The 17,777-nt window shown below is 38.3% G+C and overlaps 1 protein-coding gene across 2 annotated transcripts; it reads right to left on the bottom strand.

The window, feature by feature from the left end:
* Nucleotides 1-4,436: 4,436 nt before the first annotated feature.
* On the bottom strand, nucleotides 4,437-17,412 carry dnajc5aa (DnaJ (Hsp40) homolog, subfamily C, member 5aa). Of its 2 annotated transcripts, none has more exons than XM_066643825.1 (5): nucleotides 17,283-17,412; nucleotides 9,416-9,544; nucleotides 8,819-9,032; nucleotides 8,395-8,566; nucleotides 4,437-7,446 (listed from the first exon to the last, which is right to left on the bottom strand). In XM_066643825.1, the coding sequence occupies exons 2-5, from the start codon at nucleotides 9,523-9,525 to the stop codon at nucleotides 7,337-7,339; spliced, it is 606 nt and encodes a 201-aa protein (XP_066499922.1). In that variant the 5' UTR covers nucleotides 9,526-9,544; nucleotides 17,283-17,412; the 3' UTR covers nucleotides 4,437-7,336. The 2 variants fall into 2 exon arrangements, with proteins under 2 accessions (XP_066499922.1, XP_066499923.1); XM_066643826.1 differs by having other exon boundaries at nucleotides 4,437-7,443.
* Nucleotides 17,413-17,777: the final 365 nt, after the last annotated feature.

The following is a 17,777-nucleotide window of genomic DNA, read 5'->3' as shown; positions in this document are numbered from 1 at the left end:
TGTCGGAGGGAATTGCTTTTTGAATTAAAGACTATATAAGGAATTTAATAGCTTTTAAAATAAATAATTCTCAAACCAAATGCAGAGATTGAAATGTTTGTGTTATGCATAAACGAAAGAACAATAACACAAAAATATAATTTAATAAAAAGTTTAATACATACAGATATTGGCTATCATATGGACATATAACGTTTTAATCAAAATTATTCAACCCTCCTTCCAATCTGGTTTATCAGCCAAATTTATAAACTTTAAACTGTTTCAATACAAAATGCCACTGTTAATGACTACTGCAGTCTCAGAAATATTCAACTCCTTCATGACAAGTGTCTTCAGTACTTAATAGAGTGCACATTTGCTGTTATGGCAGCAGTCCTGGGTAATCTAAGTCCATCCCTTATGGCCAATGGCTTGAGTTAATTAATATGGTTTTATGTGCTGTAATCGCCTTTTTCAAATCCCAGCAAAGATTTTCTGTGGGGTTCAAGTCAGACGAATTCGACAGCCACCGTACAATCTTCCAGGGCTTCTTTGGAAACCAAAGCTTGATTGTATGCTTAGGATCATTGTCATGTTGTAAGATGCCCAAGTGACAGCTTCCTGACAGAAGGCATGACATTTTTTCCTAGGAGAATTAGGAGAATTTTTTAATCCATCTTGCCCTACACACTCTGCAAGGCTGAATAATTCTGAGACAGCAGTTGTTCTTGTTTATTGCAAATAGCTGCAAAAGTTTGTAAATTGCTTATAAACTTAATTGAAATGAGCATTGAATAATATTGATTGCTACTGTATTTAGAGTCACTGTATTAACTGTATTAACCATGTAGCTACATTTTAAATGACGCATATCATTATTATTCTTATTATTACACTTGTTGTTGTATTATTATTTATAATGGGTATGTATGCACTGTCAAAAGAAATGTGTGTATCTGTGTGTGTGTGTGGGGGGGTTATTTTATTGAATTGTTTTTCTTTAGACATTCTGACAGTTTTCCAAGGCCAGCGAACATGTTGCCTTGATAACCAAACCTACTCTTGTTGACTGGGAGAGCATCACTCAGCTGAGAAAGATTAATGGAAAATGTTATTTTTTGGGAAATTTTATTGACAACTTTGGGAATGCTGTCTCCATAAGCACATTTTAACTATCAATTGTTTATTTATTTACTTATTTATTTTCCAGTACATTCCGTATGTTGGTATATAATTTTTTATTACACAGTGGCGGATGCTGGTCTTTCAAGGAGGGGAAGCTCAATTTCGGCCTACATCATAAAATGTGTTGGTTTATTTATACGTAAATACTACCTTCTGTTCCTTTTTAAGAAAATGATCTGTGACCCTGTCGTACCAACAAGGCGTCTTTTCCAGGGACTTGACTAGTGTCCTCTCAATGGCCAACAGAGTTAGGCTGCTTAATCGGCCTTGGCCCATGTGAAGTGTGTCCGCCTGTGCTCCAAAGGATCTTTACACCAAAGGATTGCTGATTCGCTTACTTCGCTGTCAATCAAAAAGGGATTCAGCCTCAGACAGATCATCCAATCATCATGCAGAAGCTGAGCGTCCGGGCCAGCCGAGGGCAGCCCATTGCCCCATAGACCCCCAGAGATGCTGAGCGTCCGATGGGCGGGACAAAGCCCAGCATTTATCCAATGACTTGTCTCGTTTTGCTGCTTCGCTATTGAACTCTGTGGACGCTCAGCGTCCATACTGTTTAAAGCACTGTGAATCTGCGGGAATGATTGAGAGGAAAGCCGCCTCTTTACCAGTGATAAGAAGCTGATTCTGAACAAAAGTTGAGCGCGTTGTAGTGCATATTTATTCAATGACATGAACACACAACAGAATATATTTGATCACTTATTTTTTGACATTTTAGGGGAAGCTGAGCTTCCCTTGCAGTCTTAGAGCAATCGCCTCTGAAGTTACATGTCTCCCCGATCTAAACATTATAGCTTTCTTTGACATACAGGGTGGATGTTGGATTGAGGTCCTGACATCAGCAGATTATTTGAGGTATTCCCTAGTCTCAGGTCTGCTGTATTTAATAAATCTGTTCTCAGTTCACTGATGCATATTTTCCTAGTTTTCTTCCATCATAACCCCCTTTGGGATACAATCGGTGTATGAAATTAATTGAAATGGAGGTACTACGCAGTCAATGAAACAGCAACACTCAGTGAACACTGAAATCAGGGCCAACATCAAACAACTGGCAAGTCAATCTTTGATTTTAAAGATTAGGTCTCATTGCACACAACCTTAAAAAATGTTATGTCAAAATGACACTTTTTTACGGTTAGAACAGTGTGTGGTCTAGGGTATATATAGCATGGTTTTGAAAATATGACTCCAACAAGAGTGCTGTTGTTTTCTTCAGGTTGGCTTTGTCTGAAATATGGTTAAGTATAAACATGTAGCTAAGGTTGTTAAAAGGAAAATATAAGGGAGTACCCAGAAAGAAGTAAAAATGTCAAAATGAAAAAGCAATATACCTTGAAAATAGGATCTGCACAACAAAACATGAAAAACAGGCACGTAGAAAGAGATATCAGTGTTTTTGGCAGAACTGTAAGATGTTTGCTGAATTAAATGAGATATTAATATAGAAAAAAAAAAACAAAGGAATGTCATCTAAATAGAACCTCTTCAGGAAAGAAATATACTCAACAAAATGGTCATGTGAAGGCTTTCTAAGCTTATCTTAAGAGAGCTGTAATCAATTTGATTTGGAATATGCTTTTTCAGTGGTGAAGTTCAAGCCTCAAATAAAGAATTTAAGCCAGAGGTGAAAAAAAAAAAAAAACACCAGTGCTAGCAGCAGCACCATACTACAATGGGTAGTTGTGGGGTCAAATCCTCCCTTTGGTCAATGTCTGCCAGGACTTTGTTGTTCTCCGTGTGTCTCCTTTGGTTTCTCCAGGTACCCTGGTTTTCTACAAGAGTCTAGCTAGTTTAGGGTGACTAGTAGAGGTGGGCAGATCGATCCAAATATCAATAATATCGATACCAACGCTGGTATTGGTATTGATCAATACTCATGGAAAAAGATCGATACTCGAGCTTACAGCCATTATAATGTGCCTCAGTTTCAGCCAATCAGAAACGTCAAATGACAAAGATAATTTGTGATTGGATGGCTTGACCGCCAAGTGGGAAGGACATACAGGCCGGGTAAATAACTCCTGAGTTTTACACACACACAAAAAAAAACACTGAACAAATAGGTTTTAACTCTGGAAAGCTCTATTGAGTTTATCAGAAAAAGAAAAAAATTACAGAAAGATTTCACAGACCATGTGGGTTCAGTTCACCCTCCTTTCATTCCTCTATATGTTATTATGGCTACATACATTGCTTTGCCAATATTTACGGTAAAAAAAAACTGAAATACTCTTTTGCTATACCTAAATTGTGAAGCATAGTTAAAGACAACTACTGACGTGCAGACTGACCAATTAAATGTTTACAGAGAAGGTTATCGACCAATAACTGTAGCTCTAGAGTCCAGACCGTCCAATCAGAAGATTCTAGGCTACTTCACCACGCCCCCTTCTCACTCAAGCGAACCAATCGGAGTAGGGGAGGGCGGGACTAGTTTGTGAACGAAACGCTTCTCGAAATTGTATGTAAGCTCTAGGAAAACAAAATCCCAGACGTTTGTGAATCTCGCCCGGAGATTTTTTAAGTCTAAAAAAGAGGACTTGTCCGGGTAAAAGAAGACGTCTGGTCACCCTAAGCCAGTTGGGTGTGGCTGTGTGAAATTGTCCACAATTGTGAGTGATTCTATGAGAGAGCGATGCCTTGTATTTAAATGATTCCCAGTAGGCTTTGGGGACACTGCTACCCCTGAACATAGATATAATTGATCTATAGCTATGCTTAAATATGGACATTGTATTTTATGTGTAGTTGTCTCTCTATAGGTTCGTGTGTGAGCCCTGATAGAGGTCACTTTCTTCTACATAGCGCCCTCTTCCTCTCGCGCCTGTGGATCACACAGCCCGCGGCACTTCATCGTGTGATTCGGCCAGCGGAAGGTTACCAACGCAGCACGGCGCTGGCCTACCACGCAGTTCCCTCCGCGGGGGAAAGCGTCTCGGAGTTCTTCACAGAGCCGAACTGGTTTCACTCCCACACGGACACGAAACAGACCGAGACCCGCGGAGGAAGAAGAGCCGAGAGAGGAAGATAACTGGGAACAAGCCCACGTCTCTCGACCTAACATTCCACATGCTGAGGGAACTGATCGAGACTTCCAGAGCCGAGAGGATGTCCCAGAAAGCAAGGTTGAACAAACACATACTCAAAGCTCTTGGGAAAAAATCTGTCCAAGATTTGAGTAAAGAAAGTCGAATTGAAGCTACTTTAGACCTTATAACTGTCTAAAAATTAAGTTCAAGAAAAAAGCCAAATGAAATGTTCATAAACATTTATTTTACACCAGCAAATCAGTTTTTTCTTCCAGACAGACAATAACCATGCTACAACATAAAGGTCTATTATTATACTTCATTATTCAGTGTATGTACATGAGACCTTAACCATTTAACTATGAGTAGCATAGTTTCATAGCCACATCCAAATAACATACCATCTGAAAGGACAAATCTTTAAAAACATGGCAAAATAAGGTAATAAATAAAAGAAAAAGAAAATGCAATTTACCATTTCACTATAATTACACACATTTTTCCTTCTTTCTGAAGACTATAAGGACTCTTTCCTGGTAACTTGTTGCTCCATTTGCATTCAACTAAAATCGTTGCATTTTTTCAACATCTCAGTGTAGAAGCCATCATAGGCGTAGCAATGTATTATGGAAGGGAAGTAGGGAAATGCACAGGAGAGGACCACAGAGGCAAACATCCATCAAAAGCCATGAAGATCAGGAGCACAAGTGGAGAAAAGACAGTGAGCAAGAGAGAGAGAGAGAAGTACAGTGTATGAAAAACAGAAAATGAACGTAAATGTGCTCTCAAGCTCAGTGTACACAACTCAGTGAAATATGATTGGCATTAAGTCTGTAAACTCCAAAAAATAAGACCAACCATGGCTGGTGACTATATTTTAGGTATGAGCATGGCTAAAATTGGTTTCCTGCATAAAATTAATGCAAGATCAGTAAGTCACAAGACATAACACACTCAGAAAGTGGGCTGCAAGATTGGCAAGCAACACTGGAAATTGTTCATGTAAAAACGTACAAGATAGATCCAGAAATGATAAGCAGCTTAATTTGTGTAGCTATAAATACATAATCACAAGGTGTGATTAAGGAAAATGTGTAGGAGTTTAAGAAAGATGTGCATGTCTATGGCCACCTCAAACTATTATATTAGATAGTGATAAAGCTACCTTAAAACACACAAACTTCCAGTTTCAGTAAGGATAAAGAACATGAACAAAATGTTACAAACGTCAAGATTGATTCTACCCAGAATGTATATATTAATAAAGACATCAAAACTTAAAAAAAAAAAATAAAAGCATTTAGGCTATATTGTAATATTGTAATATTGAGAAATGTCACACCTTGGCTCAGAGCACAACCTGTTTAACATTTAGCTGCTCGGTGAAAACCCTTTTGTTGTTGTTGGCTTGTTTACTACAAAATGTGTGGCAAAGGTTTAAACGCTGTCAGTGCTAACAGACATCTTACTTCAGCTGGCTTACAACCTTACAACTAAAACTCACTACCATCTAATAGTTTGTCCATATGGCACCCAAGAGAAATTAAGCTTGAGCAACCACGATGACATGAAAAATCAGAAGTCACTAAAACCGAAATAGCCAAAATGTGAATGCTTTGTGAAATTTCAAACTTATTATTTAAAGCACTTCCTTCTTCTTGTTCTGACTTATAACTAGGTATTGATACACCTATAAACTTAATTTTCTGACATATTGATGTATTGTTCCTGGTCCAACTATAAAAACAAGGAGGAGATATCAATGAAAGGCATTGGAATACATTTTCTCTGGAATAAACAACTTCCAAATACCACAGGCAAATTCACTCACAATGAAAATGATCTCTTGGCATAAGGGTCTCAAATGACCACAAAGGGGGAGCACTCTAGTTAACCAGTCACATCTATAGCACACTATAACAATTACAAAGTAAAAATGCACAAAATATACATATACTGTACATACACACAATTTGTGTGTATATTGTATATCTATATAAAACATTTGATTTTTATTTCCTTCTTACATATACATTTGGGTATAAGAGATATGACAGAACAGAACGTGGGTTTGTGTCATTAAGTCCCTTAAATATGAGAAGAGGGACATTACCAAGCCAGACAGTGCTATATAATGCTAAGACTCCAAACATGCTATAAAGACTAGGATCAAATAGCCTAATAAGGCTAAGGCAAAGACCAGCTAGTACACATACCGACACCCACGCACAGCACAACCTTGTGATGTCAAAAGTCAATTTGATCGACTGATGTGCACTAATTTTGGCTCAGCCTTTTCAGTTGGTCAACACCTCAAAACGGTATGGTTACTTAAACATCCAGATGGCATAAATAAATTTTAAGAAAATAGAGTTTCTCAAATAACAGTGGCATATTTGCATGTTTTCCTTAAGTGACTACAGAACTTTGTTTTCAGGTTCAGGGATAGTAAAACAAGAAAATATTTGAACACTAAAAGAGCCACAGCCTCAAATCTAGGTCTTTCTCTTTTCTCAGAAATGCAACGTAATGAATGAAAGTATGATGCATGAAAAAAAGAAACAACCACAGAAATCACCATTACCCAGTTGCCCCCTTTTTTTTTTAACATAAACATATGCACAACAACTCATGTGAACCAACTGTAAACCACACACGTACGTCCATTATTAACCTCTGAATGGGTACATAAAATGTGGGCACAGACATACCAGTTATTAAAAAAATATTCAGATTCAACTACTGATGATGGGGAAACATGCTACAGGACCGCAAGCAAATTTGGCTAGGGAGGAGGGTGATAGGAAGGCAAGTTTGGAAGTCAAGGCCAAAAAAGAGAAGTACAACAGGAGAACAAACGTCTTGTTTTTAACGCTTTTTTTTCCAAGCTACACTGAGCTGAAGCCACACTGGAAGAATGTAGTGGTAGTGGATGTGAGAAAAGGGGAGAATGGGGATGCCTGAAAGTTCAGCTTGTTTTCCATTATCACTGGCTTTAACTCCTTGCCAATGGTGGCTTTTTCTTTTTTGTTGGTGTTGAAGGACTCACTCCTCTGGTTGTTCCTCGGACTGGGGGAGGGAGGAAAGTGGCAGATGGAGAGCCACATGGTGGAGGCAGGGGAGAATGGGGGAAGTTAGTTGAAGCCAGTGTCGGTCCGGTAGGTGGTGTGGTGGCCGTCAGATGTTAGTTGAGTGGTCTCTGTGGCTGAGGGCTGCAGGACAATGGGCTCACCTCCACCTGCTTCTGTTGGGTAATAAGAAAAATAAGACAATATATATTATAATATAACATGATGTTTTAAAATTCTCCATTTTAACAATACAATATCAAAAGATTAAACATTAATATTAAAATGCAAAATCTATATATTTTACCACAAACAAATATGTGTAAATCAAACTATAAATGCTATTTTAAGTTAATTCATGTGTTTAATCCTAAATCCATAGCCAAAACACTTCACTTCTGAGGTATATATATAAGATTAAGAACACAATAATATATTAGTATGGTGTAGGGCCTCCTTTTGTGGCCAACACAGCGTCGATTCATCTTGGGAATGACATATACAAGTCCTGCACAGTGGTCAGAGGGATTTTAAGCCATTCTTCTTGCAGGATAATGGCCAGGTCACTACGTGATGCTGGTGGAGGAAAACGTTTCCTGACTCGCTCCTCCAAAACACCCCAAAGTGGCTCAGTAATATTTAGATCTGGTGACTGTGCAGGCCATGGGAGATGTTCAACTTCACTTTCATGTTCATCAAACCAATCTTTCACCAGTCTTGCTGTCTGTATTGGTGCATTGTCTTCCTGATACACAGCACCGCCTTCAAGATACAATGTTTGAACCACTGGATGCACATGGTCCTCCAGAATGGTTCGGTAGTCCTTGGCAGTGACGCGCCCATCTAGCACAAGTATTGGGCCAAGGGAATGCCATGATATGGCAGCCCAAACCATCACTGATCCACCCCCATGCTTCACTCTGGGCATGCAACAGTCTGGGTGGTATGCTTCTTTGGGGCTTCTCCACACCATAACTCTCCCGGATATGAGGAAAACAGTAAAGGTGGAGTCCCATATATGTTTATAATATAGCATTCAAAAATTATTATCAAATTACACCAATGTAATGTGTGCATCAGTGCTTTCAAACAGTCCAAATAGTAATGCAAAGCAAACATATGACCTCTCTCATCAGACTGCAGTTGGGCCTCCAAGTCTTCAGGAGAGACATAGAATTCCTGCTCTTGTCCCTCTGGTGGCCGAGGTTTACATTTCCCACAGCAGCAGTTACAGCAGCAGCACAGACAGCAGCAGAAATAGCAACCTGTAGCCAGCCCACAGAGCAAAAAAAGTGCCTGCAGATGGAGACAATGAGCATATGAGAACAGGGATGGGTATCAGAGGGAAGACAAGAAACTTAAAAAGGAAAAATAAGAGAAAATCTTAAGTATCAATCACGCAATTATTTGAACTTAATCATCCCACATATATTTGAGTTACAAATGTAACTGCTCATCACTTTCTTTACAATTAAACACAAGCATCATATATAATATATGTGAAATGCTATACTTAAAAACGTTTAAGTGCATCAAATATAGTCATACCTTGGCCCACCAGCTGGACAAAACAAAGTAAGTGTTGACGTTCTCCTCGCCAAACTGCTCGGCTACATAGAGGCCCAGGGATCCATACTTGTCATAAATGTTGCGTTTGGTGGGGTCATTCAGAATGGCATGGGCATTGTTGATTTCTTTGAACTTGTCAGCTGCTTCAGGATTGTCTGGATTCTTGTCAGGATGATATTTCAGTGCAAGTTTCCTTTGAAGAAAATATATGTTAGTAACAGTTAATAACTGTGGTAATGGTTAAAGATAGATCAGGCAACTAAACCACTGAATCAAAATGAAATTTCTTTCTTTCTTTAAACTAGGCTTTAAATATTAAAGTGAGACCTATAGTATTATGAATTTATATTACACATTTCCTTACAAAACCTTAGGACAGGATAATACTAGCATACTTCAGCCAATGTAACAATATCAGTGATGGCATGAGGGATAACTGTCACCACAGCATCATATCATATCAGCTACCATCTCTGATCTCTGTTAATGGATTCCAGTCAAATCTTATTTAATGCAAGCAGTTCCATGTCCAACCACACAGGGTTGTTTTGAGTGGCTGAAAAAGTTCAGTCTCACCTGTAGGACTTCTTGATGTCATCAGAAGTGGCTAGCTTGTCGACACCAAGCACATGATAGAGGGATTCTCCAGAGGTGGAGAGAGTGCGCTGCCTCTGCGGCTCAGACATGGCGATTCACTTCAACAATCTGGAGAAACACATAGTATGTTAGGACCATGCACTAAAAAGTAGTCCCAAACCCCACTGTCCATACAAAGGTGTATGTATGAAATCAGTTCATGTCATTTAAAAAGTTACATTCCAGGTGCAACAAGCATATAAATTTAGTTATTACAATAAGTCCAACAGGTCTGATATATTTCAAGTGTTAGTTATTATGTTACAACACATTGTATTACAAAAACACCAAAATATACAAATGACCTTAAAAACATTTTATTAATTTGTAGCATCTAAGGTCTTAATTCCAGTCATCCCATATAAAAAACAAACCCATGAAATGATTCATCTGTGCACTGTCCACACCAATTAGAGATTATAAAGTTTTATGGTATTAATATATTTATATTTATTCATATGGCATTTGCGTTCATTCAGCTCACACTTCTCTATGAATATGCCATCTCTAGGTTCCCTAACCTTTCTGACGCCCACCTGCAGCTCAAAAGCACAACAACACAACTTGATGGGATTGGTTCCCTGGCTGTATCTATTCATCCGTTGAGACTGTCCTTGCATCACGGCAGTTTCTAAGTGGAAATGCTCAGCCAGGGTGTTGACTGCATATTTCATGCATGATATGTCCTCTAGCATTTAAAAAAAGCACATAGAATGAAAACTTGTTTTTAACTGAAGGGGATTTTTAAAGCACAATCTCAGCCACAGATACTCCGCCCACAAGTTAATGGAGAGTCTAATACTTTCAGTGTGTTAAGCTAGTCTCGCTGTCAGGATTCTGCCAGTTGCATTCTGATTGGCTGATCTGCCTCCTACAAAGCATGCCAAAATAGCAGACTTGATTAGTCCTTTTGCGCGTCAGTCAAATTTCTTTTCCTGGATAAATCTTCTCCACGTTAAGTAGTGGAAGGTACCAGACTCTCCTTAGAGAGTCCAGCAATGAATCTGTTCAGTGTCATTAGAAACGGTGGACTCACGTCTTGTAGAAAGTTTTAGGTTTTAATCTCTACAGAATTGTCATATTATTATATATGATTTTTTGCATTTGCCTGCCTTAAGACTGGAACTGTACACACTAACACAGTACTTCATACTAGGGCTGTGCCATATCGTAATATTATCATAATTTTTAAAATGGTTTAAAAAATCAATTATGTGATATTAGTAATATTCTGACTTGTTTATGTAATAATTTCATGAGTGATTTGTGGAGGTGGTTTAGTTATAAAATATCAGATACACAACAAAACATGGTATTAAATATGTTAGAAATGAAAGAAGCCTTTAATATTATTAATATATATTAAATATGTAATTTAATATAATTCATATTAACATAACTTTGACTTTGTTGCAATAGTCTGTTTTTTAAATGAATACAAGTATTTTTCCATGTTTTGTTCAAATCGCCAAGAATAGCCTGAAATATCATGATATAATTTTAGGGCCAAATCACCCACCCCAATAGCCTACTGTTTTTTTTTAGTATTTATTTTAAATGGCCAAGTGTCATTTGTGTAATATGGTTTTGATTTTGACACAGCCAAAAATGATGCCAATTTTGACCTCATGTATCAGAATTTGTACCTACTTCCAAATAACTAAACCAGTAATAATAACTAGTGTGCCTTTACCATACTCATGCCCAGTGATCCAAAGTATAACTTCATAAATACATTGTATACATATCTACATTATCGTTCTACTGTTAAATATCAAATGCCTAATGTCAAATTGATTCTGCTGTAGTTCTTTCTACAATTTAGATTTGATCACAACCGAGAAGCAGAAGAAAAGCAAATAACATGACCATTGCCCAAGAGATGACATATTTGGCTCTCTGAATCAGGCAAAACACAAAATATTCAACACAGTTTCTTCTCATTCAGAGATCATACCCATGAAATATTTCTGTGTATGAATGCAGGACAAATAATAACCGAACACTTAATAGAGATGATAAGAGAATTGTAGAGGCATAAGACACAATCCAACATTTATGACAGTTCTAAGAGTGGGTGTGCAAAACACCCCCAAAAAATAGTACTATGTCAAAGTTCTTATGAACAGTCTGTTCTTCCAGAACAGTCTTTCTCTTTCCCTCTCAGGCTCCTGTGACAGTCGTGCCTTTACACATTTACACAGTTGTCATATAAAGTTTCACACTAAATGTCACCATCTTTAACAGCAAGTGTTTCAACAGATCTTACAGAAAACAAAATCTTTCAAAGTGATCAGAGTGAATCTGAGCACCAAATGAAGGCTAAAATAAAGCTACAGAAAGAAAGACAAATAAATGTTGTAAATTAGTGGTACAGCTCAGGCTCATAAAAGCACATTTGTTTATCACATTAACAGTATTTATCATGGTAGGAATGTTAGAAAAATGTCATATGTTTTATATGATATATTGTTGCTGTCCAATTAAAAACATTTTTAGTTTACTATATCATTTGAACACAGCAGCTATCCTTCACATCGTGTGAAAATTTTATAATGAATGGACCAATAGCAATGCTCTAAAACTGCTTGGAATAAAAGCTTTTGGATGGTGACAATATATAATTTTATTCATTTTTTATTCTCCTTCTGTAACTGATTCATACTGGTCAGGGGTGTGGTGTGTCCGGAGCCTACCCTGAGTCACTGGACACGGTGCCAGCCCATCACAGGACATTTCTCATTCACTCTCAGTTACTCTGGCCAGATGTTGAATTTAATATTCAAACTGATATTGGATATTATTAACACAGCTATGTACAGCCATTCGTGTACATAAATAATAAAGGATGTTGCCACAAGTATAAAATTCCTATTATTCTGATCAATTTCCTTATATGCACTGCAATTCCAGAGGTGTAAATAATACATTTTAAACATTAACATTAAACACGCCAAAATATATTATCCACAGGGCCTTTTTGTGATTGATGAACAAGAAACAAGGACTGTTACATAATAACATGAAAACTAAAGTCCTCTATATAGATTCAGAATGATACCCCGAGGGTATTCAGTAGATGTTCCTCACTGTGTGGCAGACTAACCTGCTTTCCAGTGAGAATGAAACAGAAATACATATTACTAGTTAATGCAACACGATTACGTAGCCTCTATTACTTAAGAACACAGCTGTTCTCTTTTCCATATCAAATGGTCTGGACAAAGACAGCATTTACTGATACTTCAAACAGAACCATGAAGATATTGCAGAAATGCTACAGATGATATTCAGTGCTTTCTTTGTAGGAATATAAATCCCATGGAATAACAATTTTCTCCATATGGGATTTTGCTTGTGAGTTAGGCAGTTGGCTTGCACAAAATAGTGAGGCACAATATTAAAACTGTAACAATCGAAAATTCTTTAATAGGCCCAAGTCTGTTTTTGTAGTCCCTTTTACTGATGCAAGGAACCTAAAGCTTGCAGCTGCTATTTCAGTATGAGATTTAAACACCGAAGTCACTTAGGTTAATTAGCAGTTTAAATGGAAGGCTGATCAATACTGCAACAAACTACAGTAGGAAGTCTTCCTTCACCAACACTAAGAGGATTTGAAGCCTGTTTGTCATATGACTGTGTGAGTGTGTGCACTCTGATATTCAAAGCCTGCAATTATGGTGAAATGCCAGCTGGATATTAGAGATTTCAGGTGCTGCGCTATAACACCATGGATCACCAACTAGTGCATCTGATATAGAAAAATGACTGAATTACCTACATCTAACTAGACTACAGTCTACATAATACATTGTAGCTAAATGCTATAAGCCCTTCACCTCAAAGCCATAGGGTATTAATCTAACTAAACAATGCATCGTCAAAAAAAATCCCTGAATTTAAAATGAACTGACTGCATGACTGTTAGTGATTCATTGAATCAATCAAAACCTAGTACCAGAGACTTACAGTCAAATTAATTCACTGACAAATACCTCAGTTTAGAAGATTACTTAAAGAAATCAGGTATAGTGCAAAAAATGTATTATAAATAGTAAATAAATAGATCAACTTCAGCAGCTTCAGCAGAAGTGAAATTTACTGAAAGGAACCATGGGAGACCCACCCTGGTCTCCCCCCAAAAAGTTAAAACCTCTGATAGCCTGAAATCCAGCAGCTTCGATTTGGTACATTAGACAAGGCTATTAGCTCCCCTTTGTGAGACCTTCTGAAAATAGCATGTGTCATGCAGCATGGAACAGTGAAAATGCTTTTGTATGAACCACACTTCAGAGCAACCAAATGGATTAAATGCCAATTCCCTAATGCATGCATAAATTCAATAAAGGTACTGTTGGAATAAATACAATGTCTAGTGTCAAAGCAAACACTGAGAGCTCAGACATTATTCATTGTAAAATACTACACAATAATAAGCAGAATATACAGACTAGACATAGTCACTTAGACCTGGTTTACAGACATTAACTAAAACACCTTCCCTGCTCCTCACAGTTCCTGACATTGCCCAAACCCGATGACACAATGACATCATCACCAGGCCTGCACAGTGATCAGAGGAATTACCATGATTCATCAGCTGACTCATTTTGTGCTGTCAGCTGCTACTTTAGTGCTGCTGCCTTTACGAGGCGAAATCAATACTGATCATATGCCACCATTCTCAGGGACTGTTGCTCACTGTGCCGTGTATAATGTTATGCTGATAGAGGGATGCCTGCTTTCTAAGACAGATGCTCAGGAAATAGGTCTGTGCTATACAGCCAGTCTAGTACTGGTTAAAGCTGCTCAACATGACCACATTACACAAACTATAAATGATCCATTAATCTACTTGCCTAGCCTACACCCACTGATCAGAAAAATAAGTTCTGATATCAGTACACGATATTGGTTTTGGATATTTCGCATTCTATAATCTTAACTGATGCACCACTACCTGGATACCACTGACTGCAATGATACATCTTTAAATGACAGCATATGAAAATAGATGTAAAAATCACCATACATGAAAAATTATTTCAGCCAGAGATATGGATGGCAGTTACTGTGTAAACTCTACAGCGTGTGATTTAATAAAGAAATTCATGTAGGTTTTATAATCAAGACCTCAAGGCTACACGATAAAGCATGTCACATTGAGGTTAAAACATTGAGTTAAAAACACATTTCTGGAACTTTGATTTCACATGGTTAAAGCCTGGTCTGCATTATTTGGACTAAAAATGTCCTGCTGTCATTTATTTACTGGATTATGTACTCCTTTGAACTATTCTGAGACTGGTCCGTTTAGAAGCACATTTATTTGTTAAAAGACATTTTTGTTTTTCTCTATGATGTACAGGCCACAAACACAATGTATAATGCAAAATATTGCTCGGCCCTATAAATTCTATATTATATACTATAGTACAAGTGGAGCCAAACTGTGTGTTACACAATATGGCATGAGATACAAACACTAATAGTATAAGTGTGGGAGTATGTGCAATGTACTGCATTTGGCTCTTGCATATCTGTAGAGGATTGGGATGGTTTCCAATTATCCCAAGAGGTTCTAGTATCTATCAATTGGGCACCCTTCAGCTGACTCTCCTGTTTCTGTTACTTTACTCAGCACAGCTGGCCACTCATCCCCTTCCTGACCCTTTCTCCAGGCATCTTTGGTGAAAAATGCAGCAAATAAGTCTCAGGATTGCTTGGAATCCATAAAGATATTATTCATTTATTCATTGTCTGTAACAACTTTATCTTGTTTAGGTTTGTGCTGGGTCCAGAGCCTACATGGAATCACTGGGCATAAGGCAGGAACACACCCTGGATGGGGCACCAGTCCTTCACTGAGCTAGTGGCATTATTGTAAATCAAAATGTGACAAAGTAACAAGCCAGTTCAAAAACGTACAATGTAACATTTGCTTCCACCCACAGTAACTTTATTAAGTCTGGTTCAAAACTTGCTGTGATTTGCAGATTAACTCTTAGGTACTACTCTCAACCAATATGGATGCATGTGTCAGCTTCTATGGTTAGATACATAAAATATTGTTTTGTCACAGTTTTGGAGTGACATGTCTCTACAAAGCTGGGAAACATGTAGTGTACTCTATAAATAATCACACCATGTTGAGATTTTTATTTCTTCCTTTCTGATTCATTAAACTTATCACAATGGAAATTTGGTAGATTAGTGGAGGGGAAGAAGTGTAGACATAACTTATGTATAAGACGTGTACAACAGTGTACACACGAAGAAAATCAGGCCCAACACATCAGAGAATCACCAACCAGAATGTTGGGCTGCAATCATATGATCCTTGTGTAGTCTGGTGGTAGAAGGAAGATTAAAGGTTTTGTGTGTGCTGTGTAACTTGATTATAAATGCATTAGCAAAGACACATTTGTTCCTCAATTTCAACCCGAAGAAAGTAATTCTACTGAGAATTCTATGCTGAGTTCATATCATAATACAATAAAAAATTTCTTTCTCTGCCTCTTACTGTGTGATGGAGGTAGTTCAGCTTTAAAATATATTAAATAAAAGTGTCAGATACTGAATGAAATAACAGTACCTAGAGGAGCATAATACTGCAGAGATAAACAAAATAGACTAAATATCTTTTGTTGTTCATTACAATGTAATAAACGATATATACAGGCTGTGAAAACAAGGTTTACTGTCTCTAAAGGTTGTCACCTATGTGAATGTAATTGTAGATGACTGTAGTACAGCTCCATCACGGCAGCAGTAATCCAGGCAGTGGGAAAGCTGATATCAGCACAGTCCATCTACAGAAGTGAGATGCGTTTTGTTATGTGTAAAACTGTCGTAATGGATGCAGGTGTGGCAACAGCCTCTTTTTTCCAGAAGCATCACCTGGAAACTGAGCTGCTTACAGACCAGAACACATCCTAACCTCCTCCTCCTTTTCCACCATTGGGGGATTTTAGCTGAGATGAAAGACGGGACAAGGATGTTTCTGGCTGCCTTTCTTTATTCCTGGGGGGGTTGAGCAAATTAACAGCAGAGGCGCTGATTTTGGCACCAGAAATGGCACACATTTTACCATTATCTATATGCACCAAAGCAACCTCCATTACACACGGAGCAAACGACTCCACCATTCATCCACAGCGAACCAAGAGCTTTTAATTTGAATTGTCCGTTCCACCTTAAATGGTGCAGCAGATACATGGCACCAGAATGTTAAAATCGAAATCGGCAAATTCGGCACCATGTAGCAGACGCACCAGTTAAGGTGGAACGGCCAATTAGAATAAGACGTGACGAATGATTGCCAAGATGAGCTTCATGCAACTGCTGCACCATTTAAGGTGGTACCGAAAATTCTAACTAAAAACCCAACTGCTGTTGTTGTAGCCTTTAAGGTGGAGTGGAGTATTATACGGAGAAGCTGGTGAATAAGCAGCTTTAAGAGAAAACGCGCAGGACGAGCAGAAATCACGACGGCGACTGCGGTTACCACAGGACGGAGAGAAATAACGGCAATTCAACGCAAAAAAACAAAACAAAACTAAACTCATTCTCCTGATTTCGGGCTGGATTACCGTTCTGAACGGGTGGGATTTAGAGGACCTACCGTCGCATCACCAGCAGCGCTCGCTTCACTAGCCGCGCTATAGCATCCATATTGTTTTAGCCCGTTAGCTGAGCTCGGGCTCCGCGCGGAATAAAGCACCGTTACTCGGACTTACAGAGATTAAATCGCCGGGGCTAAGGAATACCCTTCATCTTAGGAAATTAAAGCGGGCACGGCTCTTACCGTGTCGCCGGTTCGCCTCACTGCGGGTCGCTTTGTGTCGTTGCGGTGAGAGTCACCGTTAAATCCGTGGCTGCATCCCCGGGACGCGCGCGCTCTGCTTCGTGAACACTAAGCTGCGGCGGCGGCGGCTCCACCCCCCGCGCTGATGGCGTAACGGGGCGTGCGATAGGGTCGCGAGGAAGGCCCTGATATTGTGGGGATTTTTTCCAGAGTAATATTATCTACCGACCAAACAGATGTGTTTCTTAACATGTAATTATTCAAGCTGGATTTGGTGAAATCTTGAATTTCTTTTTTATTTATTTATTTATTTATTTTTGTAATATGTCCTGAATCTTTACATAGCAATCGGCAAATCAAATGCTCTAACCTGAATGAAAAGATTCATTTTCTATATATCGCTAGGCCACAGAACTGTAAAAGCTCTATTCAATAATTTCATTCAGACAGAAAGAAATGATTGATTTGTTACAATGTGAATGGTAAAATGTATAA

The sequence above is a fragment of the Hoplias malabaricus genome, chromosome 14 (assembly GCF_029633855.1).
Source record: "Hoplias malabaricus isolate fHopMal1 chromosome 14, fHopMal1.hap1, whole genome shotgun sequence".
Classification (NCBI taxonomy): Eukaryota; Metazoa; Chordata; class Actinopteri; order Characiformes; family Erythrinidae; genus Hoplias; species Hoplias malabaricus.
The sequence above is the reverse complement of the archived record's forward strand: the minus strand, read 5'-3'. Positions and strand labels throughout refer to the sequence as shown.

Bases quoted from the DNA above. Each gene is read 5' to 3' on its own strand.
- dnajc5aa (XM_066643825.1), bottom strand. From the start codon at position 9,525: ATGTCTGAGCCGCAGAGGCAGCGCACTCTCTCCACCTCTGGAGAATCC. The intron at 9,033-9,415 runs GTGAGACTGAAC...TTTTCTTCAAAG, and splicing joins GACATCAAGAAGTCCTACAG to GAAACTTGCACTGAAATATC. The intron at 7,447-8,394 runs GTCATATGTTTG...ATTACCCAACAG, and splicing joins ACTGCAGTCTGATGAGAGAG to AAGCAGGTGGAGGTGAGCCC.